At 36.1% G+C, this 25,224-nt stretch overlaps 1 protein-coding gene across 8 annotated transcripts in view; it reads right to left on the reverse strand.

Moving 5' to 3' along the window:
- Positions 1-25,224, reverse strand: part of Ipo9 (Importin 9) — a 107,435-nt gene that overhangs the window by 54,759 nt on the left and 27,452 nt on the right. For 6 of the 8 annotated variants that reach the window (XM_089094432.1, XM_089094427.1, XM_089094428.1 and 3 more), the window contains exons 6-11: positions 21,223-21,374; positions 15,224-15,322; positions 13,173-13,437; positions 10,323-10,470; positions 6,013-6,287; positions 2,103-2,246 (exon numbers count right to left, since the gene is read on the reverse strand). In XM_089094432.1, the coding sequence (XP_088950558.1) occupies positions 2,103-2,246; positions 6,013-6,287; positions 10,323-10,470; positions 13,173-13,437; positions 15,224-15,322; positions 21,223-21,374 (1,083 nt within the window). The remainder of the gene's footprint in view (positions 1-2,102; positions 2,247-6,012; positions 6,288-10,322; positions 10,471-13,172; positions 13,438-15,223; positions 15,323-21,222; positions 21,375-25,224) is intronic. The other 2 variants (XM_089094431.1, XM_089094433.1) reach the window with 2 other exon arrangements.

Below are 25,224 nucleotides of genomic sequence, written 5' to 3' on the forward strand. Positions count from 1 at the left end.
TTTCCTAAAACTACTAAAAAAAACTCTCTCTTTCTCTAAAAAAAACAAAGCTCCGCCGTGCAGCGCAGCGCAGCGCAGCTTCTCCGATAAAGTTACGGATTTACAGCGGCCGCTTTACAACTTCAAAATATTTTAAGAATTTCGTAACTTTTCTAAGGTATTTAAGGAATTTAGCGCGTTACAACGGTTATGATTTACAAGTAAAATATTCTTTTAGAATTTGAAGTAAAATAAGGTATTAAAACTGTTGTTGAGGTTTTCATGTTGGCCAACGTAGTTGACAATATCTATAGACCTACACCCTATAGAAAACTGATCACAATTAGCGTCAATGCAATAGGGCTAATCTGTTTCATTCTTAATGTTCAATTTTTCCCGGGCGTTTAAAAACGTGAAAAAAGGAAAGTGATATATAAAGCTACGATAAAAAAGCCATTCATTAATAACCCCTTTGATTGGAAGGATTTTGCCAGGAATGAGATTAACCGAATAAATACTATCCTTGGCTTAACAACAGGAACAGTAGGAGTCAAAGCACCATCTTCACCAAATACACGCAATGTTAAAAAAAAAAACAACAACAAAATAACAAAGAAATTGCAGACAGTTTCGCTTTATCATTAAAATACCTTACAAATATATATTGCACTTTCTTTTTAAATATCACTGATTTGTGTCAAGTCAAATACAAACAACGAAGCTTACGCAGCTTTCAATCTGATCAAAAGTAACCACAATAAATATGAAATAAGAATACAAATAAATTCGTTGCCAAATTTTCTGCAGAAATCAAGAATTTTGCTAAATTTCGGCCGATTTTGCAACATTTTTGCCTTCGGCGAAAATATTACCGAATGCCAAAAAATTTGGAGGGGGGTGGCGCGCCCCTTGTTTGACTCCCTCTGTACTGTCTGTTGAACAGTGGTATATTCTATTCTGAAGTTTGGGATATTTAGTCCTATTTTACTGTGGCAAATTCATTGTTTTAATTTTTTAGACTTCAAAAACCAAAGGCTTGACTCATATTAACTCAAATTAAACCTAATCCTAATATGAGTCAAGCCTTTGATTTTTGAACCAACCTGATCAAACGTAACCACAAAACATATGAAATAAGACTTGTCAGAGACTCGAGCAAAGGGATGGATTGACGGAAAGGATGATAATTCTCGGCTAAGGTCCTGAGAGATACCTTAAAAGTATAGAATCTAGACCTAGACCTAGACAGATAGAGAGGAATTTTATTGCAGTGCATCACTTCCAATATACTATCGAAGTATGCAACAAAAATCAAGGGGACTGCTGAGAACAAGACATTCAACTCTTAGAAAAAGTACCTTTGAGACTTTTGGGCGTCCAAGTCCCGTTGGCCCCCTCTATATACACCACTACTCGTATCCCCCCCCCCTTCCCGAAAATAAGAGAAGAAATAATCACAATTTTACTCTTTTCAACAACATTTTCCTGCTTATAGTTACTACAATATTTGAAAGAATTTAAAGCATATAAATCTGCAGTTAAGCTTCTCAACCACATGAATATTTTTACTTTTAGTCCCTTATCAAAATATCATATATTTGGAACCACCAACGATTTTCTTTGATTTTCAGCAAAAAATGAATTGAAAAACCTTTTTATGACAATTTTAACAAAAGATTTAGAAAAAAATTAAATATGCATGATTCATTTTTAGAAAAAGAGGAGAAAAAACGGTACGGTTGTGCTTAATGGTACATAACGGCTATAGACTGTCGAAGGAATGCAGTGATGGAGACCCGTAAAGCGGGTAATTGTTATCTAAATTGATCGAAGAACGTGGTTTCTCATTGAATTTACAATATTTAAACTGTTGTTTTCTGGGGTTTAAGGGGTGCGGGGGGGGGGAGTGCTTCTAAACTAATATATATACATCCTATTTTATTTTTTTTTTAATAGCATTAACCAAACTTGACTTCTTTAATGTGTACCATTAAGCGGAACAGTACCGAAAAAAAACTATAATTATATTTATTACCGAATTGATATTATAACAAGTTTCTTTTAATATATTTTGGAAAAAAGAAGAAGAATGAGAAAGAGAAAGAAAAAAGTAATTCACGTACCTTTTAAATTTCCACTTTTACTTGATCGAACTTGAAGTAGTTGAACTAAGGCAGGAACCAGAATTGTCTGTATATTAGCTAGAACCTCGGGTATTTTCACCAGTTTTTCAATTATCTCTTCAATGGTGTCAATTATAATCCGATCTAAAAAGCAAAAAAAGGTTATATTTTTCCGATCCAGTCCAGGCGTATCCATCTTGAGCATTGAATTATACTTGATTACAACGTACTTAACGAAATAGGCGTAACTTTAACCAAGAGAAATGGTGGTCTCAAGTGGTAATTTGAACCTCTCAATTATAATCCGATCTAAAAAGCAAAAAAAGGTTATATTTTTCGGATCCGGTCCAGGCGTATTCATTTTGAGCATTGAATTATACTTGGTTACAACATAATTAACGAAATAGGCGTAACTTTAACCAAGAGAAATGGTGGTCTCAAACGGTAATTTGAACCTCTCAATTATAATCCAATACATTAACTTGTAATACAGTAATTTGTAATACAGTAATTTGAACCTTTCACTGGCTTGGTTACAGTTTCCAATATCATTTACACCAATACCAGGGGACCAAGCTTACCTTGATGAAGTTAATTTTAAACATATGAACGGTGTCCGGCGAATTCCCCCCCCCCCCCCTTGCCGTGGAAATGTATATCCCCCATACCCTGATTCAAACAAGAAAAAATTTCTTATTTTTCTAGATTTAGCTTTTTCTCCGAAGATACAAAGATGAAAGTATTTTTCAAACTCTAGGGGTGAAATTTCCCCCTCCAATTGGCGTCCCTGGCAAGCATATAAGCTAAAAGAAAGTATCATAACTCAGGGTTCCATATAATAAATGCCATGGGATTCCACAAACGACAAAAATTGAAGGAAACCCGAAATAAAAATAATAAAAAAAAAAATCCCACTTCTGTAAAAAAAAAACTTATATAAGAATAAACAGTCCCAAGGTATATTATGACATAACTCATCTTGTGTACAAAAATCACAATTTTGGTAATAAATACTTACTCTCTTCTTTGCCTGGTTTTTAGTAAAAAGAAACAAAAAAAGGGTGAGGGCAGTAAAAGAAACAGAAAAAGGAAACAAAGGTTGACTTGTTAATCGTTATTCAGGTACGATTTTAAGTTCTAGTCATTATAGAAACTTATTTCTTCTCGTCTTAAGTTTTAATACCGGGGAACCGAGCTTTGCTCGGTGAAGTAAAGTTTCACAAAAAGACGGTGTCCAGCACGTCTCACCTACCGTTCTTGTCAGTTTGTAACTTGTTTCCAAGCAATTCAAAGAAAAAACAAACTTAATTTACTAGAAATCAAATGCAAATAATGATACTTCTACTTTAATATCTTCCTAAAATCCCTTTCAAAATTTAATTGACCTGATCTGTTGAGGAAAATGAAGAAAAAAAAGTTCATCAAAATCCCCCTCCCTCCAAGAGCTTGAATCCATATCTGATAAAGGCGGAATACAAATCTTCAATAAATGATCTTGCCTGAATTTATATTTCAAGTCTTATTCATAGGTCAGGTTAAACTTTAACTTACAAATCCCCGTCAGGTAAGATGGAAAACACACCTACAATAGAGTTCTTGCTAAGGGAAAAAGAATTATTGAGAAAATTAAAAACAAAAACTTTTTTCTGTTTTTGCCCCGTCGAAATGAAGAGCCCTTTCATTTAGGGAATAATTTCTGTTCGTTTTAAGTTCTAATATCACTCTATACTTTTTTTTTGTTTAATCATTTACGTTATTTAAAAATGTTGACTTTGCTAATAGCTTTCACAACTAGTTCTGATCTTCAAAATAAAGCTTTAAAAATTCCCTTTAAAACTAATCTGAAGCTAATTTATATATCATGCAAGTGCAAAAGACAAATCAACTCCGATGGTGAAAAAAGGTGGTATGTTTTACAAAAGATATGAAAACTGAAATATTTATCGGGTTTTATACTTTTTATTATGAAGCAGTTGTTTCTAAAAGAAAAAGATTCTCTTGTGTATTGAAGACGCGGCAAGACAGATTATGGTATCAAACATCCCTATTGCAAATATTTCAGGGAGTGAGATAAGAGGAGGGGAATTATTTTTAAGAAAGGAAAATTGATGTCCATGGCTCTTATTTTACAAGGATAGAAGAGCCGATAACGCATGCCTAGAAATTAAAAATTAGGGAAAAAAAACTGGATCATGAGAACAAATAGAAAGAAGAGATGATCAAATGTTTTATTTTTCATATTTTCGTGATTGAGAGGAATATTTATTGTTAGTTTCTTAATTCTTTCTTTTTCTTTTTATTGATTTTTTCGAGTGAGGTGGAAAACACCTACTTCTACTACAAAGTCTATCATGCAAATTTAAAATTTTAAACGGTTAACTCCCACAAAATGTTAATCCTGTATGAAACACAAAACTTGTTTTTTAATAGAAAAATAATCCAACAAAAAGTTCTAAGCATTTTAAACTTCTAGTAATATTGAGCTTTTTTAACAGTTTTAAATGGTTTCTAAGCTAATTTTCTAAGTCTAAACAATCATAACTTTGAAAAGAAGATTTCCAAAACCTCTTCTGGTTAAAATGTACTTCCTAGAAAACATGTAACTTAAAACATAGGATTCATAAAATTACCACAGACGAGTTTGAAGAAGTACCTCAAAATCAGTGTGAATGATCCTTCCCCTATTGGAAATTAATGTAGCTTAGAAATGGTAAAATATAGAAATTGAAACTTTTTTTTTAATTTGGGCATCATGAAACGGAACAGAAGAATTCCTCCTAAAAATACAAAATTCTTACCAGTGGCGGTTCTGACTTCTCTTGCGCCCGGGGCAAAAACCTCGAGTAGTGCCCACTGTCTTCCACAAAAATTTCAGGCCAAATTTTAACAAAATTAACATTTATAACAAGATTATTAGTGTCCCCTCTGTCCCTCCCCTAGAACAGCCTCTGGTTCTTAGTAGGCCTCAAGAAGAAAAAAAGAAATCCTCACTATGAAGTAAAAAATAAGACTAGGTGAAATTGTCCTAGCTTTGGAGTTCAACACCTTAGGGGTCATGTCCTGATTGTAATGAATAGAGGATTATGCCCTCGGTGGCTTAAGACAGATATTATCCACTTCTTGTAGTCTTCATTAAGTAATTACGTGAAAGTCGATGACGAAATCCTGTCATCCTATTTTGGGAGATTTTTCATATTTTCGATTTTGATTGAACTTTTACAATTTTCAATGTGAATCATGGGTTCGGAAGGACAGGAGACTAACCACAATCTTGCCATCAGTGTATTTACAAGAAGGATTGTCCAATCTCGGAAAAAAAATCCTCGAGAATTAAGAGATTGTGTCCTAGTTGCTTTTTTTGGTCTAAACACAATCTCCCCTCTGCAAGGAAAGGAGGCCCCTAGATATTTGCTATTAGGACGTCTACTAGAACAGTGACCAGGACTAATTTATCTGATGTTGACCGAGAGACGTATTAGCAAATTTAAAAGTCTAAAAGGTCCCCAGAAACAAACTTTGAAAGATCGATTTGCTTCATACATGTTTGTTATCAGGTCGTCTACGAGAAGGGGTGGTCAGATCTCCACTAACATTTCTATTGAGTAAGAGCTAGTGTTCTCCTTATGCCTTTTGGGATTCTAGACTTGATCCAACCTTTGAGGAGGAGAGAGCATAGAGGTTACCTAAATATTCGTCATCAGGACATCTAACAGAGGGACCTGTTAGATCTCAACCGAACCTGGCAAGAACTATGAGCTGGTGTCTTTCTTGTACTATTTTTCAAAACCAATCCTACAATGGCCTGAATTTTTGTAATCACGATATCTACCAGAATGGGGTGTCAAGTATCAACAAAATCTAGCAGGTAGTAAAAGCCCATTTCTAAACTGCACGTTTTTAAGACCCAGACCTGATCTGCGGTAAACGTAACCGTTTTCATAACCTTTGGCTTTCGCGGCAAACACATCTCGAAGAAAGGGTAGAAACTTTGGAGCGCTTGCTGCAGTGAATGCTTGATCGAGGGCCATCAATCTTGGAAATACTTCTATGATCAGAGGGAGAAATTCCCCTTCGGGATACTGGTTAGCTATACCAACTAAAGAGTCCATTAATGTTGGTAGATATGACAATATTTCGGCTGTTTGTTTTCTATCTTCAAGGTGTCGACATAAGTCATATATTGTCCTGAAATAGATAGATATTACAATAAAATCCTATGAATTATTTGAAAGATAAAGAAATTACGACGAAAATTGTACTATCTTGAAATTAGGCTCTGTGTACACATCAAAATGCACACGAGTTTAACCTGGCAAGGAGAGAGTTCCAATTATAATGCATATCTAGCACCTCAATGCTTTAGTCTCAATTATAGTTCACTATAATGCTATTTTGACTTTGTTTGATATGTGACTATTCTGCTTCTCTATTGTTAGGTTTACTGAAATTTTAAAGAGACTACAAGTTATTATAGAGACTAAAAGTTATTAAGAGAATATTCCTGTGTCACAATAAATTCCTAAATAAAGCCCAAGTCAAGCCTTTGGAGGAAAGAATTTTTATCTTAAAGATAAAAAACTAGATGGACAGGCATATAAAAGGCTTCGAGACACCTTAAAATAAAGCTAAGAGGCTTAGGACTTAGTGACCATTAACAGTATGATGAAGTACTTAAGCCAGTTGTCATCTTTTATTATTTATAATCGTATTTTATTATTTACAGTTTATTTACTTTTACATTATTTACTTATTCACTTTTACTTTATTTACTTATTTAAAGCTGGAAATGTTGTAAACTGGGAAATCTAAAATAGAGAGAATTTAACCACATTTTGGAAAGCACAAAAAGGAAGGATAGAAAGAGATGACAATATTAATAATAACAAAATAACAGTAAAATAATCATAACAACGAAAACGGGCAAACTATCTCATTCTTTTGGCAATAGAGAAAACTTCAGAGATAATTCAACTTTAACCTCCAGAGGAATTTTGAGAAAAAAGAGTCGGGACTACTTCCAACATTGGTAACGCGATTTTTGCCATGTATGAAATTTCTTAGCTACGAGGTGTATTTTTACATTCGAATAATTTTTATTGGTGATTATTATTAGTAAAACCATCAAATGATGGGAGTAGACACCTTGGATTCTATTTAAATTAATAAAATTGTTTTGACAAATAGATGAACCTTCAATTTCAGGTAGGAATTGCAAAAGGTTAAAAAAAAGGCTTTAAAAAGTAGAATTTATAAATAAAGACGGTTGTAACTTATTTTACAACATTAGGAATAAAATTGTTCGAAAGTAAAAGTACGCCTCGCCTTGTTTACACTTTTATCAGATATTAATTAAAAAAACTTCTTCCACAAAATAAGTTTTTCAAAGAAAACTAAAGAACTCTATTAAACAAAAAATGAGAAAAAATAAAATCAAATAATCTACCAAGCGTGAAACTACCATAAATCAGCATCGATAAATAAATGAAACCCAAAACGAACAGAGATTACAATAAATAACCGATTCAAACTCAAAACGAACAGAAATTAACATAAGTTGGGCTCGAAACCCCTATGCCTACCCAAGGCCAGAACATAATTTGCACTTTACTGAAAAAATATAAGTATTTTTACTTTTATAACTTTACTCAATTAAATAATATTAAAACTTTGATTGCTAAATATATGTATATTAAACTGACCATGCCTATTCATTTGTATTTTTGTCAGTAAAGTGAGTTTATACGACCATCTGTTCCATAAAAACCTTACGGGCCCACGGCATAACTTACAACCCTTGTTCCTAGGCTCTGGATGGTTGTGTCCACCTGAAGGGCTTTGTGATATGCTCTTTGGAGTATTGTGAACAAAATGGCTATGTCACAATTTTGATCGGATGCGTTTGGGGAAAAGAGGATGCCTGTGGGGTGGGCTAGTTGCCCTTCATCCATTTTGACTATTAAAATGGAAATAGAACATTAAATTTCCAATCAAATGAGTCCCCTCTAAAGTTCACACAACCACCCTTTTCATTAAAAGCTTTTATGGCCCTGAGGCATTACTTCAATCCTTGCCACCAGACTCTGAAGGGTTGTGTCAACCCCAAAACCCTTGTTATGTGATCTTTTGACAGTTTTGGAACAAATGACTATCTCAAAATTTCCCTCGGGCGCATTTGTAGAAAAAAGACCGTAAGAGGGGTGGGGGGCTAGTTGCCCTCCGATAATTTTGAATCCTAAAGAGGGCACTAGAGATACTGATTTCTAATCCAATGAGCCCCCTCTGAAGTTTATACGACCACCCTTTCTATAAAAACTTTGTATGCCTTCAAGGCATAACTTACAATCCTGTGTAAGTGGCACAATTACAACATTGTGCCCACATCGCTCTTTACTTAGGCAGCACTATTGCGCTGCCCATGATAAGAGAATAAGGTTACAAAAGTGCTAATTTCTACAACTTTGAATTTACCCCTAAAAGGTATAGAATAAAGTCAACCCCAATTTTAGGAAAACGTAAGTAAGTTATACATATGAAGAATTGCTTTTGCAAGAAAAAACAAACATGTTCATTTAAAATAAACACATTTTAGATTAAAAAAAGGCTTTTCTTCTGTTTGGAATGAAGGTAAGATAAAAATCGTGGAAGAAAATCAACTGATCCAGAAATGGAGAGAGGAACGTTAAAGTTTTACAGGGATGTTAGTTTATGGGCAAGACTTTCACCATAAGCTGAATTTACCAGATAGATTTCTCACTTATTCAATGCAGCTTAGCTCTAATTCCCTTCCAATTAGATGAATATTTAAAAGGGTTGCAAATAATAGAAGTTTTAAAGAAGACAAGTATACACTAAGTATAAGACAACAAAGAAGACAAGTAGCCCACTGGAATTGCTCTTTTGAGATGGCGTGCAGCTGGTCCGTCAAACTGTGCATCATGTCTTCTTTGGACTAAAATCTGGTCTCTTTCATCGGCATTTTCAGATTGGGTAATGCCAAAGGTCACATGAAGCCAAGGCAAGAGAGTAGGGAGCCTGAAGAAGCACAGATGTGCTGTATTTGGTCCTGAAACTTTGTTTCAAATGTGAAGCATGGGCTGGTGTCGTGATGGAACAGTCAATTGCCTGCTGCCCATTGGCCCAGCTGCTTGCGTCTTACAGCCTCAAAAAGACGAAAAACATCTTGGTAGGATTTCTTGGTGATGGATGTGCCATTTGGAGCGTACTCGTGATGAACAACGCCCATGGAGTCAAAGAAGGCTGACTTTGACATTACTCCAGACTGCAGCTTGATTTCTAGGTCGTACCAATAAACCAAGGTCTATTCGCCAGCGATCACTGTATTGACGAAATTGGATTCACAGTTTACAGTGCCTAATATGTTCTGTACAATAGGAGATGCTTTAACTCAATGGGTTACAGTTTTGGCACGAACTTTGCTGAGATTCTCTTGAGGCCCGAATCCGCAGTTAAAATAGAATGAACTGAACCCACATTAAAGATCACCTCATCTACAAGTTCCTGATCATGGTTCGACGATCCTACATCACCAGGGCATTTGGTCAATAACAATCTCATTCCAGGCTATTGAGGGTTTACCAGAACGTGCTTCAAAGCCAACTGATGTTCAGCTATCTTTAAAGTGGCTGTATCACTCCGTGCGACTGACACCTTCTGTAGCTAGGGGTAAATTCAAGCATGCCCGTTGGAACTGCCTCCATACGTGCATCAAATCCTGCCTCCTTGGATTTTCTTCGCACAAAACATTATGGTTGGACACTCTTTGACCAAACCTCGTACTTACCCACTTTACAAAGATGAGGCGGATTATTTGGGGCATTGCTTGAGTCGGTACTAGAGGCTTTCTATGATCAGGGGAGGTATATTTCAGAAATTGGAGTTTATACTTCCAGAAATCTTAAAAAGTGTGTCTCCATAATTTATCTTTAGAATAGCAAGGTAAGTTGAAAATATGTTTATTAAAACGAAGCGTAAGCTTATTGATTAATTGTAGTGCTTCATCCACGTGATCAATTCATCCGTTTTCTTTGTGATATTATATTACTTGTGCATTTGTGTTTACGCAGCGTTTTTTTTTTTTTTTTTTTTTTTTTTTTTTTTTTTGCTTCAAATACCCATTACCTTATATTATACTAAAAATATTGTAGCAGATGCACCATAACAGTGAAAATAATAGCAACGAAAGAAGATAGGTGAATTTACCTTATTCCGCATACTTTCATTACGTGGTGCTGGTTTAGATGTAATGCCTCAACAGATGCCTTTAAAACACGACGTTTTAAATCTTCTGGCAGAATATCGGCTAATCTTCCAGCAGCCCAGATACATTCACCAAGCAAAAACGGAGGAGCTACAAAAATAAATAAATAAATAAAAGCTTGAACTTAAATTACTTGGTTCCAATAGGCTTGTAACTTTAATTCCAGGAAACAAAGGTCACGATTTTATAAGATAGGCAAAAAATTTATTCGATGGCTATTGGATTATTTATACTCGTTGAAGTACTCATAACTCTCCCCAAGGTGATTTGATACAAATAAATTCTGCGTTTTTCCGTGGCAAAGTCTTAAATTGCGAAGGCTATATGCCAGTTCATGTTTTTTTTTTTTTTTTTTGCAAAACCTAAAAAAGTAAAAATACTTCAATGCACTTTATACAACAACGTTTGATAACTTAAATACTTTCAATTATACATTGAATAAATTAACGGGCTGAATACGTTTAAAAAAAAATCCATTTTAAGCCATGTTTTTTACTTTTCTTTCACAAATCCATTCTTGGATTATATAATGTTTAATTTTTTGGGTTTCCAAAAGCTGTATTGGCACTTAAATACAGAGGTTTACCCTACCAGCCCCCTTTCCTCGCCATATTTTTATTAAAAACCGTATCGGCTGGATGTGAATGCAAAGTTATCTAAAAGTGTACCATAACAGGCAAAATAGTTTCTAGTCATGCAAGCAGATACAAACAAATTTATAAAAAGAAATAAATCCAGGTGACAAATAATTCAAACTGTCTACCTTTAAACCAACAGGCAGATTTGAGCTCAGCTTAAAGGAATCTATCTATGGGTGAATGCAAAGTTGTCTAAAAGTGTACCATAACAGGCAAAATAGTTTCTAGTCATTCAAGCAGATACAAACAAATTTATAAAAAGAAATAAATCCAGGTGACAAATAATTCAAACAGTCTACCTTTAAACCAACAGGCGGATTTGAGCTCAGCTTAAAGGAACAGGAAAAAAATTTCCCAAACCCAAAAAAAAACATACAAAGAATAAAGAACAGGTAACCTGAGCAGAAAACCAAGTTGACTTAAATCTGCGTTTAGATACATCGCTCTTATAAACATGACTCTCTGTCCATTATCTACTGATTTCTAAACTTCTGACCCAATTTTTTTTTTTACCAAAAGTTTAGAAGTGATGCACTAAATCATATTCAATAGAATAAAACAGATCGTGGCGAGTCTGCAGCAGACCTGGATTAAAAAAAAAAAAAAAAAAAAAAAAAAAAAAAAAAAAAAAAAACGCACTATGTCCTAAAGACAAAAACATATTTCATTTAACGGAGACTGGAAGAGGGGAGGGGGTTAATTTGACAACAGCATAGGAAAAATAGTGTATGATGAAAAACAAAGGAAAGGAACAAAATTTGATTCAGGTAACAACTGACTATGTTATGAAGCGTAACGGAAATAGTACTGTTTTCAAGGTTTTTTTTTGCAACTTCAAGAAACTGAGCATGGTCATGTTACTATTGGGCCCACCCTCTTCACCCCGACAAATAATTTGTAAGATTATCACTCAATTGAGGTTCTACGAAGGCTAAGTCATAACTTCACCAAGACGACAATGTCGTTAAATAATATTTTTGCAACGATAAAGACATAATTAGCGTGCCTAATGTGACTTTCTAAGATAGAAAAAACTGTGCATACAAATGCTTGTTTACCTTGACAATACCGAAAAAAAAAACAAAAAAAAAACTGAGTGGTGGAAGACAGAGTTTGTTTGGATGTTCACTTTCCTTGGGTAAGTTTTACAATATAAATTCTTGACTCCAATGGAAACCCTTCCATAGGCACCCAGGGGAAAACTTCAGAATTTCAATGAAGTTTTCCTTACAATTGTTTATTGTGTTTTTTTGTACAAGGAAGCAGGTTTTGTACAAAAAACGTCTTTCAAAATTACTCCGGTCAAAAGTTTAACTTTACTCCAGACGCAACTGAAAGTTTATTGTTGTTTAAGGAAGCTATTGTATGTACACCGTTTTACTCAGCGCAGCATATGATACATTTTCCTAGAGGTTATGTTTTTCAAGTTTTCTCTCTGTTTTAGTGCTGTTTTCTTTTCTTTAGTACTAGCGATGTTTTCTTAATGTTTATTGTTTTTGTGCTTAATGTATGTTTATTGTGGTTTATTATGCGTATTGTGTTGTTATTGGCAGTGAAATTCGCATGTAAACATTTCCAATGACAGAACCTTCGGATTGAAGCATTTTAGAACGACAATAATAATAGAAAAAAAATAATACAATATTTACTTTATTTTTCCTATTTCAATAACCAAAAATCTATCAAGACCTATTCAAACTTATATAAAAGCGTAACCTATAAAAACCTATCAAAACCAAAATATAAAAAATCTATTGCAACTAAATTTATCTTTTTCAGTGAAATTTATAAAGCAAAGACATTGAGCGTTATACAATGCTCAAGTAATATAATTTCCGTCAGGATAACACGAAAGATAGCTTAAAAAAAGCTCAAGCTATTTCTTTTTTTACTAAGAACTTTAATAGCAAGTTCTTAAAAACGAAAACAGAAGATTCAGAGGGGGCTAAAATTAAAAAAAAGTATCTTTGGGAAGGAAAGCTTCTTGCATATTCCCTCTATGAAATACTTAAAGTAAAAATCTCTTTGAAATATCTTCGAACCAATTTTGGGGAGTATCCTTAGAAAGATCTTGGAGAAAGTCCCCAAATAGGTGTTTGGAGAATCCATACTTGACCCTTCCTCCTCCTGGAATATATAGGCGTGTTCACTCACCATCTCTAATCCTCGGATCATCAAATATCGATTGAACTACAGTCACTGGGTTGATGGTAACGAATTGGTCATCCATTTTGCCTAACATAGATAGTCCAACATACATAGGAGCAATAAGGCCAAGGGAGTGCATACAAACTTCTAAACATTTCCACCAATCTTGTCTGCCTTCATTTTTGTATGTAGTTGCTTGTTCAAGAAGTCGCATCACAGCGTTGCCCAATGCAGTAGGAGCTTCATCTACTGCAAATTCCTTACAAATATTCTAAAATACGAAGGTTATGAGAGAGAAAAAAAGAAAACCAATGACAAAGCATGGCTTCTGTTAAATAAACGATCAATTACATAAATATATGACTAAATTGATAAATAAAAATAACTGGATATAATGAATATTGAGATATTTGTAAATACAAGAAATAACATACACGGTGTCGCGGCTGTTGCTTGTGCAACAAGTAAGAAACAGTTTTAATAAAATTAATTTAATAGTTTTTTCGGACATGTCGACAAAAATATTTTGATTAAAGATCCCCCTTTAAGTAAACATGATATTAATTTTGGCATTTTTTTTTATGCGTAATATTCAAAGTCATGAACATTGAAGCTCACAAGTTGAACTATTATAAGTTTGGGAAGTCAAAGTAAGAACGAATACTTTTAGGCTAATATTTTTTAATTTTTCTTGGGGAGAGACGGCCTTCCTTGAAAATCTCGGGGACTTCCCCACACTGAGCAGGTGTAGTTATAAACAACAGAAAAAGGAAAAATTAGACTTACGTCTCTCGCCTTGAAAGTAAATATTTTTCGATAAGGTATATATACCAAAACATAAAGGTGTGATTTTTAGCCGTTCCCAACCCAGATCACATTGCAACTCTTTAACAGTGGTCAAATATGGCTCTGAAGCATGGGCAATCCCAAAAGCGGATGAAGATTTGCTAGAGGTTTTCCAGAGAAATTGCCTACGGATTGTTCTGTATACCCAGCTGAGTGACCGTAATTCAAACAGTAGGCTGTAAGAAAAATGTGTTGAATCCCGCTTTCTAGGGCTATAATGAGTGAAAAATTGAGATGGCTAGGGCATGTTCTGCGGATGAAGGATGACAGATTGCCGAAGATTGTCCTTTTCGGTCATATCATAAAGGAGATGGGAACTTCATGGAAGGGTGTAGAGAGAGGCTTTGAATAGATTGGGATGAAGGAGGAGAGTACGTAGCTGTGTTGGCCTCAGGTGGCTTGGTGCTGCGGTGAGTTGTTAGTAGTAGTAGAAGTAATAAAATAATTTTAACGAGTAGGCATCATTTTTTTTTTTTTTTTTTTTTTTTTTTTTTTTTTTTTTAGTAAGGCACACAAGGTAGTTGCCCCTGTGAGATATAACCAAATAAATTCACAATATAAAAAATAAATTACTAGAAGACGATTTGACTACATTTACCCTCAAATGTAACTAAACGCAAACTTCATGCTTATCCAATTTTTTTTGATATTTTTAAAAGCAAGTTTGAACTTGAAGCCTAGTTTGTGGAGCTTGTGGCTGGACACAATGACATTAAACTCATGGGCCAGGGTTGTGTAGCAGCACAGGAAAAATGTCTATCAGTTATGTCTCAACACGTTTACCAATTCTACAAACACAAAAAGAAGAAAATGTTAAATCAAACGAGATATTGGAATACTGCCTCAGAAAACTCATTAGTTGTTGTAAAATTTGAAACTAAAACTTTTTAATATTCTCACATTATTATACAACCCTTTTAACTCTTAATCTATTCTTTTATTATTTATATTTAAAAATAACTATTTACATTTTGTTATCCAAAGTTTTCAAATGGAACGTTCTAATTAGTCTTGTATTGTTTGTTTTCCTTAATATTTCGTATTGTTAGCTTTCAGTTCTCGTCAGTGCAGGATTTTTTTTACCCTTTTTGAAAGTATTTGAATTATACTAGCGAATTACTTTCACTAGTGACCCTTGTCCAATAGGCTAAGGAATACATTACCTTGCTTTCTCTAGCAATATTAAATAGTAAAAAAAAAACTTCACTCACCACTAGCACGTCCTGAGCTCTTATTCGAACTGATTTCATTAAAACGTCACTATCTTCATTTATGATGTATGAGTCAACGTTCTCTAAAAAATCTTCGACCTAAAATATATAACTCAATCAATTATATAACAAGTTAAGATAGTTATTAATTTATCAATAAAAAGGTTACTTTAACTATGGCTATATATTTCTAAAATTGTTCCCGGCAAACTTCAGACACATTTTGACCGTTATAAAAAATCTAATGCTAACAAATTTGAGAACTAGAGATACTTCGGTACAATTATTTCTGCCGACCCACAAAATATTTTTGTAAACATCCATAGATTTCTCTCTCTAAACGAAAATAACCAGAGTGACAAATAGGCCTAGATTAACCAATAGCCCCACTAGGCCCGGGTCTAGGGGTGCACAATGCCAGAGGCGCAATACATTATCACTTAGTGACATTTTTCTTAATAAAAACTGAACTGATGTGATTTATCGCCAAAGTTCCAGGTGCACTCCGCCGCCACACTGCCTATTTACAGAAAAGTTATTTCAAACAAAATCCGAATTCCGTGGCCACTTATAAACTGTCAGATGTCCCCCAAGAATGGCAGCTGAGAGTTCAGTATCAACTCTCTCTTTCATTACTTTTGGTCCATCACTTGCGTTATGTTCAGTGCTTCCATTATCCTAAAATTTTCAGGAAATCCCCGAAAGCCTCGCAAAAATGGAGCAGCAAAAACGCTTGGGCCTAGGAGCGTTAAAGCTTTAAATCCGGCTCTGGTGATAATAGTAGGAGAAAAATAAGTTTTGACCGGGAAAAAATTGATACACATACGGCTTCTTCACCGTCCGAACAAGGAAAAGACGCTTAACAGCATATCAAAATCTAAGCCTCTAGCTCGATGCGAATTTTTTTTTTTATTTGCTAAAAAACAGCGAAAAATTAAAAAAAATATAAACTAAGTGTTTCACACATCTTTTATGGTCAACTTTTGACTCTGAATTCATTTTTGGTGTTCATTTCACTGCCTGACCAAAAAAAACATGTTTTTTAAAAAGAAAATAAACTGTGTATTTTGAGAAAACTGCTACAACCCTCTGTCAGGGTCTATTTGGTAATGTACATAAATAGGTTCAAAAGTAAAAAACGAATAAAGAGGAGTGACAAAACACCTCAGAGCCTCAGCTGTTTTAGAACAAGGTACGTTGTAACTTAGAGAAAAAGCTTTTATCTTTTAAACTAAATGTATAAAAATCGCACTTCATCTAAATGTTGGAACTAAATTTGTCATCATCACAGTGAACTTTTATTCTTCTTCACTAAGTTCGTCTTGGAACTTCGAATTGTTACAGAAACTCCCCTTACAGGTACGACAGGCTACGGTATACTCAAGTCCGTTTTTCTTACAGGTACGCTTTTCACTATCACAACCGTCAATACGACAAGAACATTTGATAATTTTCAGCAACTGAGACGGAGCGGCAGGGAGATGTGTTTTTACTGGCGCAAAAACTTCGTTATCCGACAGTTTCAATCCCAACCTTAAAGGATCAACTGGGTTCCCGAGCCAGACTTGAACTTGACAGTAGACTCGTAACGAATGATACTTCGCTGCTGCTTGAGTCGGTGGCGGCTCTTGTGGATGCACGAAAGTGGTGGCAGTGCTCACTTTTCTGTGAAAGATTAGCTTTTTTGTAGTGTCAAGGTTTGAAATATAAGGTCAACCGTATAATACCAACAAGACCCGTTCTCTTGCTGCCACAATATCGTCAAACGATGTGAACTTGTCACCAAATATGACAGCGCTGTCCCTGAGACTCTTGTCGTTAAGTAGCACGGCTCTAGTAGCACGTTTGAACGGCTCTGCCCTTTCCTATTCCATAAGGATGAGAGGTTGTGTCACAACCTAGCACGGCGTGACAGAACAGCGTCAGGTGGCTGACATCGGTTCCAAGCTTTTTTTTTATCTCACTAATATCCAACGCTGAACTAGTACCACCAAACTTAGCTTCGAGTGAGAAGTATAAACGCCTGGAACACGAGTCTGATCGACTGATCAGAAGAACTAAAATGTCTGTATCATCAGCGACCACGGTGGTGTCTGTAACACGAGCAGCTTCTACTGCTTTTTCTGCAACCAGAGCGTCGGCACCTCCTCCGAGTGGAAAACTTGCAAACCAATGGCTTCCAAATGGTTGCCGAGCAGCTTCAGGAAACGTACTTTGTTCGCTTTTCACGAATGAAACTCTTCCTTTTTCATGCAGAGGGTCATCTCTTCAGTGAAAAAGACGTGGTGACCAACCATTCTTGCTCCACGTAAATGGGTAGCATCTTTGATTTCTGGACCACCTTCATAGCCATCAAACACAACAATAGCACTAATATACTTTGCTTGTGCTTAGTGGACATATGAAACAAAGATGGCTTTAAAAGTTGACCCTACCTTCCATGGAACTCGATGTAGAAGATAACCACCGTTCAAGACGATGCTACACACAGATGCAGGTCTTGAGTGTGACTGAGACTCAATCCCACAAGCTTGAAAAATCGCTTTTGCAACTTCTGGCTTATTTGCTTTTCTAATTAAGCCATCGCTTTCAAAAAGAGAAGGTGGAATCGTGAAGGTGGAAGGTGGAAGTTCGTACTTGAAGTATTCTTCTCGAAGGTCAGTTCGCTGGGCCACTATTATAAATCGCTGGAAAAGGAGTGCCGGATCAATGTGCACTATCACAAATGACCCCGTCTTTTTGACATTCATTAGGGTCACTTGGTCTTTTTTCTTGAAAAATTGCTCCTTCAAGGTTTTCCCGTCATCTTTATTAGGATCACATTTCCTGCCACATCAGCCTCAACAACATTAACATCCGGGGAAGAAGTTATGCCGTTGGCATTGTTTCTAAGCTGATCGTCTCCCCTGAACGGGGAAGATTCTCCAAACTATCGAACGAACTTCTGGGTGTCGTCAGAGTCACACTCTTTCTATTGGAACTCATGTCGCGATGCTGTTCACTTGTCGAATAGCCAATTTTTGTCAAATTCTGCATCAAAGTTTGATCTCAAGTAATGCTGGTCTTGAAAGTACCCTAATGGCTCTCTGTTTTTCTGTTTTCTCTGTTGTCTGTTTTTTGACTGGAGGCTCCACCTCCAGTCGTAAGACCGCCCGATGTCTTTAGGCTTCGCACATACTCTTGTTGGATGACAAGTTCTGCCGAGAGCCCGGCCCAGTGTCACTCTGATCTTCTAATGGTGTGACCTCTGTGTTCAAATTCTTCGAAGATTTTTGAGTGACTAGTTTGGAGCTTAGCCATTTCTTGCTGGTATATCCAGACAGACTTGACATAGAGATTATGTACAGATGCTGCTAGAAACGGAGGCATATCTACTGCAGCTTGTAAGTGCAGATCCCACAGGCCCAGTCTCTTGGCATGTATGAATTTGAGCAGTATCCCAACCATGTCAAGATATTGAAACCAGATCTTTGCAGTTCACAGAGAGTGCAGATATTGGCGTCGCTGCTTGAAAAAGTTATCCAATTGCTTGAGCTAGAGATTCTGACTGAGATCTTTGGATGGAAGGTTTCCATCGAGGACGTCATTGAAGACAGTAGACATGTCCAGAAAAGCCAAGGTTGCTTGCTCGTCTTCGAGGAGATGGGCACATATGGCTGAGTTCACGAGAATGTGAGCACGAATAGCTCTTGGAAATTGCTGCTTGAGACTCTGAGTATGTGTCGAAAAAAGAGGTAGGAAGAGCGTAAAGTCGGTCTCCTTTCCGCATTTCCTTCTTTTAATTCCTTTCTATTCCGTAGTAGTTACGTAACGAAAACAATGACAAGATTAAAAAAGAAAAAAACGCACCTGTCTTTAAATATCTGCTCAGACCCGAAAATACTTTCCATCTGCGCAGTTTTTGTGTGTGGATAGGTGGCTCTGCAAGGCTGAGCACAAAAAACAACTTTGAAAAGAGTATATAAGATCAATGCATGTTTGTAGCAGAAACTGAAGATCAGAAGGGGCTTTATAAAGGTATGTAGGAATAGATACCTATTCGGAAATCGTTATTTGTTGAGAATGGTGAAAATAAATCAAAAATTTGTGCTCATCTTTGAAAAATACCCTATGGACATGGGTCACTAGCGTGTTTTTTTTATGTTTTTTAACTTTAAAAAAAAAACAATGAAATGATAAAAGGTGACGTTTACGTTATATTCACTCAAATACAATCATTTCTTGAAAAGAAAATGATTAACAGGCTGCTTTTCTTTTCACGGTTCCTTATTCTCGGATTCTGAAAAATAAAAAAATAGCAGAGAAAAACTAGAAAAAAAGAAATTTCGCAGCGGGAAGGAGATTTAGATTTTTGCTATGTTGCAGAGCTCTCTCTTTTCTCAACAAAGTGGTGCAAAAGTAATTTCTGTATCAAGTTTTTCCTGGTTCGACCATTTGTTTTCCGTATCTTTCTCCTACTACAAGGTTTCGATGGATTTAGGGAACAAGATTTCAACAAAATAAAAACCACTTATTTAGTGAGTGGATTAACAAATACTTCCTTTTAAAGATGCAAGCAGACAGCTTCTGAATTTCATAGCTATGAATTTTATGTTTATACTTGAAACTTTTATGATGTTTTAGATGTTTATATTTTAAGGTTTCAGCTTTTAAATTTTCACGCCAAATGATATATTTGCATGAAATATGGATAGCAAGTTTTGGCAGGTCGACATTTACACTGTCTCTAACCTACAGTAAAATTATTGTCCAAGCCAGAGCGTGAAGCCACCTGAGGTTGTCATTTTGGTCAACACTCTTCCTCTTTCACATCCTGTCTTATGCTTTCTCTTAGGCCACCACAAACGGAAAATTCTAGTATCCTACATCTTATATTCTATCCTTTTATTTATTCTATAGATAGATATTTATTGCAACAAAAGCCACTTTCGGCCATGAAAAAAAAAAACAGCGAATAACACAAAATAATACCACATGATACTAACACACATGACAGGGTATAAAATAATTACAATAAAAAAGCCTAACAATTGCAAAAAAAACATAATAAGGCCCATAATGCCATGAAACTAACATAATTACACAAAATGTCGCAGACATGATCAATACATTTTAAATGCTTTAAAGCTACATGGATTATGACTAAAAAAAAAGTCACCTGCTTTTCTCTTTCCTGTTTATAGGTTATTCAATAAGATTTTTCCAGTGACTAAGTTTTTAGTCGTCTCCATACAAGTGATGCCATTACAGAACGTGACATAAAAATACATCTGCTTGGTACCGGTTAAATATGCGTTTAAGTATACATTCTAGGTGACTATATATTTCCACCAGCTAACAGCCCTATATTGGTAGCAAGCCAAGTTTAGGAAGAAAGGGCTGGGATGCATCTTAGAAAAAGACCTAGACTTTCATTGTATTACTTTATTTTTAGAATATGGTACTTAAGTGGTTATTTGAGCATAAGAAAGCAGATAGGTCTTAAACTAAATCATCATTAACATATGATGGACCGGGACAATCATTCCGGTCAGGGGACAATGGTCCCAGCAATACATAAGGAATCTATTAGATTCAGTGGTGCTATTTAAAAAAAATTTAAGGAGGGGGCGAAACTTATTTTAAAATCTAGGGAGGGGAGGGGTAAATTTGTCGTATTTCCAATTTTTTTCATTAAAACACCAAAAGAACATTTTCCATGTCCAATACAAGTTCAATTAATTCTTTCCTTTTCTTTTGTCTTTTTTCCCTTTTTTATCCTATTTTGCGTAATGTTTACAGTAGCTTGCATCTAATTATTTGTCATCACTGCAAAAAAAAAAAAAAAAAAAAAAAAAAAAAAAAAAAAAAAAAAAAAAAAAAAACTGATTAATAAACCTAGCTCTGTGCTGAATAAAACAAGCCCCAAAAACATTACTTTATCTGATTTTCATATTCAAACGCATACATAGCATTATGAAACAAGTCCTGAGCTTGTTACTTCATTGTCATCAACTTACCTGACTATTTGGTATTTGCATATAAATAAGTAAATAATACAAAACGTCCTCAATGGCAGCTCTGACAAAATTTTTCATCTTTGGCGTCTCAACAAGAGCATTCAAGAAATCAAAAACAGCTTCAAGTGGCTCGCTTGGGTGACCAGCTCCTTCTAAAGAAAAAAAATTAAAAAAAGAAAAGAATAAAACATATCAGTTTACAAGGGCATCGCATCGTAGCATTTTAGATGTTCACACCCAATCTTGCGCCACCTTTAGAATAGACGACAGAATTTAATTCATAATTTATACTTATTATATTAGGTAGTACAGACAATTTTTCAAAGACCACCTTTGGGAGTTCCTTCGCATATTTTTGATTTTCTTCATTAAATATCTTATGAAAACCCTGCTGCGTGTTACTTCATAGAAAACCTTCATAGCCAAATTATATTAAAATTTGAAAACATGACTTACAAGCAGTGGCGTATCCAGGATTTTGTTTCGGGGGGGGGGGGTCAGTCTACCTTTTTATAGCAGTCATGTGAACAAGAAAATTATCTATCATATTGCAAGATTTCAGGCGGGGGGTATGGGGGGGGGGTAGCTAGGTAAAGAAATAAAAATACATACTTGTCATGAGTATTTCTAGTTGTAGACTTTTTTTGTTTGAGAATAGATGACAAAACTTTGCCAACAAAGTCAGAATTAAAAAAAAAAAGTTAGAAGCAGTGACAGTTTCTATTTTGGGCGAGTAGATGTTTTGGAACTGCCACGAAGCGGCAGAATTTAGAAAATATAAAGAAAGAAGTGCATTATTCCTTATATTTGCCTATGGGACCCTTGTTTTAGAGAACCAAATAAATAAAAAATAATATTGTATCAAAGACAATTGCCCAGAATTTGGTTTCGGAGGGGTGGGGGCCTCAGTCTACCTAATATAGCAGCCATGAAAGCAAGAAATGTATTGATATTAACATTGTTTACAGAGGATGAAGCACAATTAAAGTTTAAAAAACAGAATCACCTGCCCTTAGAGAAACGAGCAACGAAAGCCGACCTAACCTCTCACAGTAACAGCCACCGGTCTTTTTTGGCTGCAAATCAATCGAAAACGTGGTCAGCATCGGCATGGATATCATGCTTCAGGGTCATTCGAGCTGGTCCGTTCAAACCCTCCTCGCCCATTGGGCTCCGCAGATAGGTTTTTTATCTCTTAAGATAGCTAAAGCTCCTCTCAGCAGAAGCGGTAGTCACTGGTAATGTCTGAAAAATCGTCAAAAGCCTTCGAATGCATGGGAAAAATTTTGCATCACATGACGCAAGAGTCGAAGCAACAGTTGATGGTTCCTCAGACATTCCGAGCCACTTCTGTTTCGAAAGGACTAACTCACATTCCAGCGCACGTCTACCCCCGTGAAATCCCTCGTAAACAGCAACAGCGTTCACAAATTCATTAATTTTTAATGACTTGCTGTTAGCTGGCAAAAGCCTTCCGATTTTTTGAAAGATGCCTCCTAATGGCGCGAAAATCTTTGATCAAATTCTTCAATAAGTGAAGCAAAGTAAGGTTCGAACAAAGACTCGCGATAAAAAACCTTGACGGACTCATTATTGTTGATGGAATTTTGGTGGATAGACCTTGGAACAGTCGGAGCCACATTTAACTCTTGTGCAAGCTCATAGGCTTTCTGAAAAATTGTTTCAAAATTATTTTGTTTTGACGGCAGTAAAGTATCAGAACAAAGATTAACATGCCGACAGCACTCAACTAAGTCTAAATCTTCGGCTTACAGCGCCTTAGAGACAGAGAGCATTATGGCACTTACAAACTCTAGCATAGCCATCGTGAACATAAAACTATATTCGCTTTCTGCTGAAACCAAAGCATTCGCTTTTGAAATAACTTCTGTATCGCACCGTATGCTACCAACTATTTCCTCAAGTACGGAAATAATCGCACAATACAAAAAAATAAAAACTAAAATGCAATCGTGACACTCCACCCATCTCGTTTCGCACAACTTCACAAGCTTCCTCACAGGACTATCGGGACAAATGACAGCGACCGTTTCTACAAACATATTCGTTCTTTTTGGTGAGGATAATAAAAATGATATAATCTGCTGTATAGTAGCAAAGGTTGACCTAACAAGTCCTACCCTACTAGTTTTACATAAAGCCAAATTTAAGCTGTGCAATGCACAGTGGGTGTAGATCATATGCGGATATTTCTTCCTAATTTCTGCCTGTGCACCAGAATAGCAGCCTGACATGTTGCTGGCCCCATCAAAACAAACCCCCACAAATTTCTCCATTTTTAAGCCGAACGCAATGCATTGGCTGATGATTTGTTTCGCTACGACAGAGCCAGTGAGATTTCCAGAAACAGAAAACCAGAGAAACTGCTCTTAAAGTAAAGCACAAGTTTCATAATAGTATCTAACAACAAGAACTAAGTAGAACTAATTAAGCTTGTCAACATGTATATCAATAACTGTACAACGAACCAAAAGAATCCTTTGACGCTATATTCTGATGACTGCAAGCTCCTAGGACTGGTCCAAAACAACCTAAATCTATCAACTATGCAAGAAGATCTGGACAGACTATCTAGATGGTCATCGGATTGGTGTCTGCAGTTCATTGCCTTAAAATGTAAAGTTCTACATCTTGGACACAATAATCCAAAACTTGCATATCACATAGGAGACGCCCAGCTTGAGGCAGTCAGTGAGGAGCCGGACCTGGGGGTTATTGTTAAAAATGAGCTGAAGTTTCACTGCCACACACGAGCTCAAGCTGCAACCGCAAACCAATCCCTTGGTTTCATAAAAGGAACTTTTACCACCAGGAAGTCGGGAGTGATTACGAAACTGTACAAAGCCATGGTCGGTCCTCGCCTGGAATTTGGCATGACCCTAGCCTCTCCGTACTATAAGATGGATGTGAAAGTACTTGAGAGTGTCCAAAGAAGAGCAACTAAGCTTATCTCTGCATTCCCAGACAAATCTTACGAGGAACATCTCACCTTACTCAAACTCCCTACCTTAGTATACGGTAGGAAAAGAGGAGACGTAATAGCAACTCGTAAGTTGCTAGAAAATGACCTATTAAGTCATGTCTTTTCCCCGTCCTTCTCAACTACCACAAGAGGACACACCAAGAAGTTGCAGGCCCCCCTTGCATCAACCAAGAGCGCCAACAGTTCTTCTCAGTCCGTTCTGTCCCACCCTGGAACAGCCTATCCGAAGCCACGAGGAGAGGAGACGGAAAAGAGGAGACGTAATAGCAACTCGTAAGTTGCTAGAAAATGACCTATTAAGTCATATCTTTTCCCCGTCCTTCTCAACTACCACAAGAGGACACACCAAGAAGCTGCAGGCCCCCCGTTGCATCAAGCGAGAGTGCCAACAGTTCTTCTCAGTCCATTCCGTCCCACTCTGGAACAGTCTATCCAAAGCCACCGTCTAATCTAAAACTCTAGATGCCTTCAAAATAGGAGTTGATCAAGACTCGGCCAACGCTGAATGGACGCTGAACTGGAATGTCAAATCATAACTTGTAACACCACCAGCAAGATTTCTACAGGAGGCTCAAAACACCACCTTATCTCTCTGGACATGCAATTTAAGGTAATTTTCTTTCTTTCCTCTCATGTGACATTTCCGTTTCAATGCTTAGCTTACGCTGGAATTATAGCAGCGTTTGAAACTTTGAATGAACTATTGCCTCTTAGTCCGATTCCTTATCACAATTCATTCATTGTAGAGAAGCTAGTGCTTATAGCTGCGGGGGTTAAATAGTGATAAAAATTTCTTGACATCTTGTTTGATTACAGGAGGCGATTGCACGTTTGATGATAAAATAATGATATAAGCTTGCTGGAGAAATGGATAGCCATTTAACAAGAAATGAAAAAAAATAACGGGTGTTCCAAATAACTTAAAAGCGTGAATATTTCGGAACTTACTATATTGGCACTTAAAAAAAAGAAGAAAAGAAATTTCGGGGGGGGGGGGG

The sequence above is a fragment of the Artemia sp. Qi Xiang Cuo genome, chromosome 9 (genome assembly GCF_049724085.1).
Source record: "Artemia sp. Qi Xiang Cuo chromosome 9, ASM4972408v1, whole genome shotgun sequence".
Classification (NCBI taxonomy): domain Eukaryota; kingdom Metazoa; phylum Arthropoda; class Branchiopoda; order Anostraca; family Artemiidae; genus Artemia; species Artemia sp. Qi Xiang Cuo.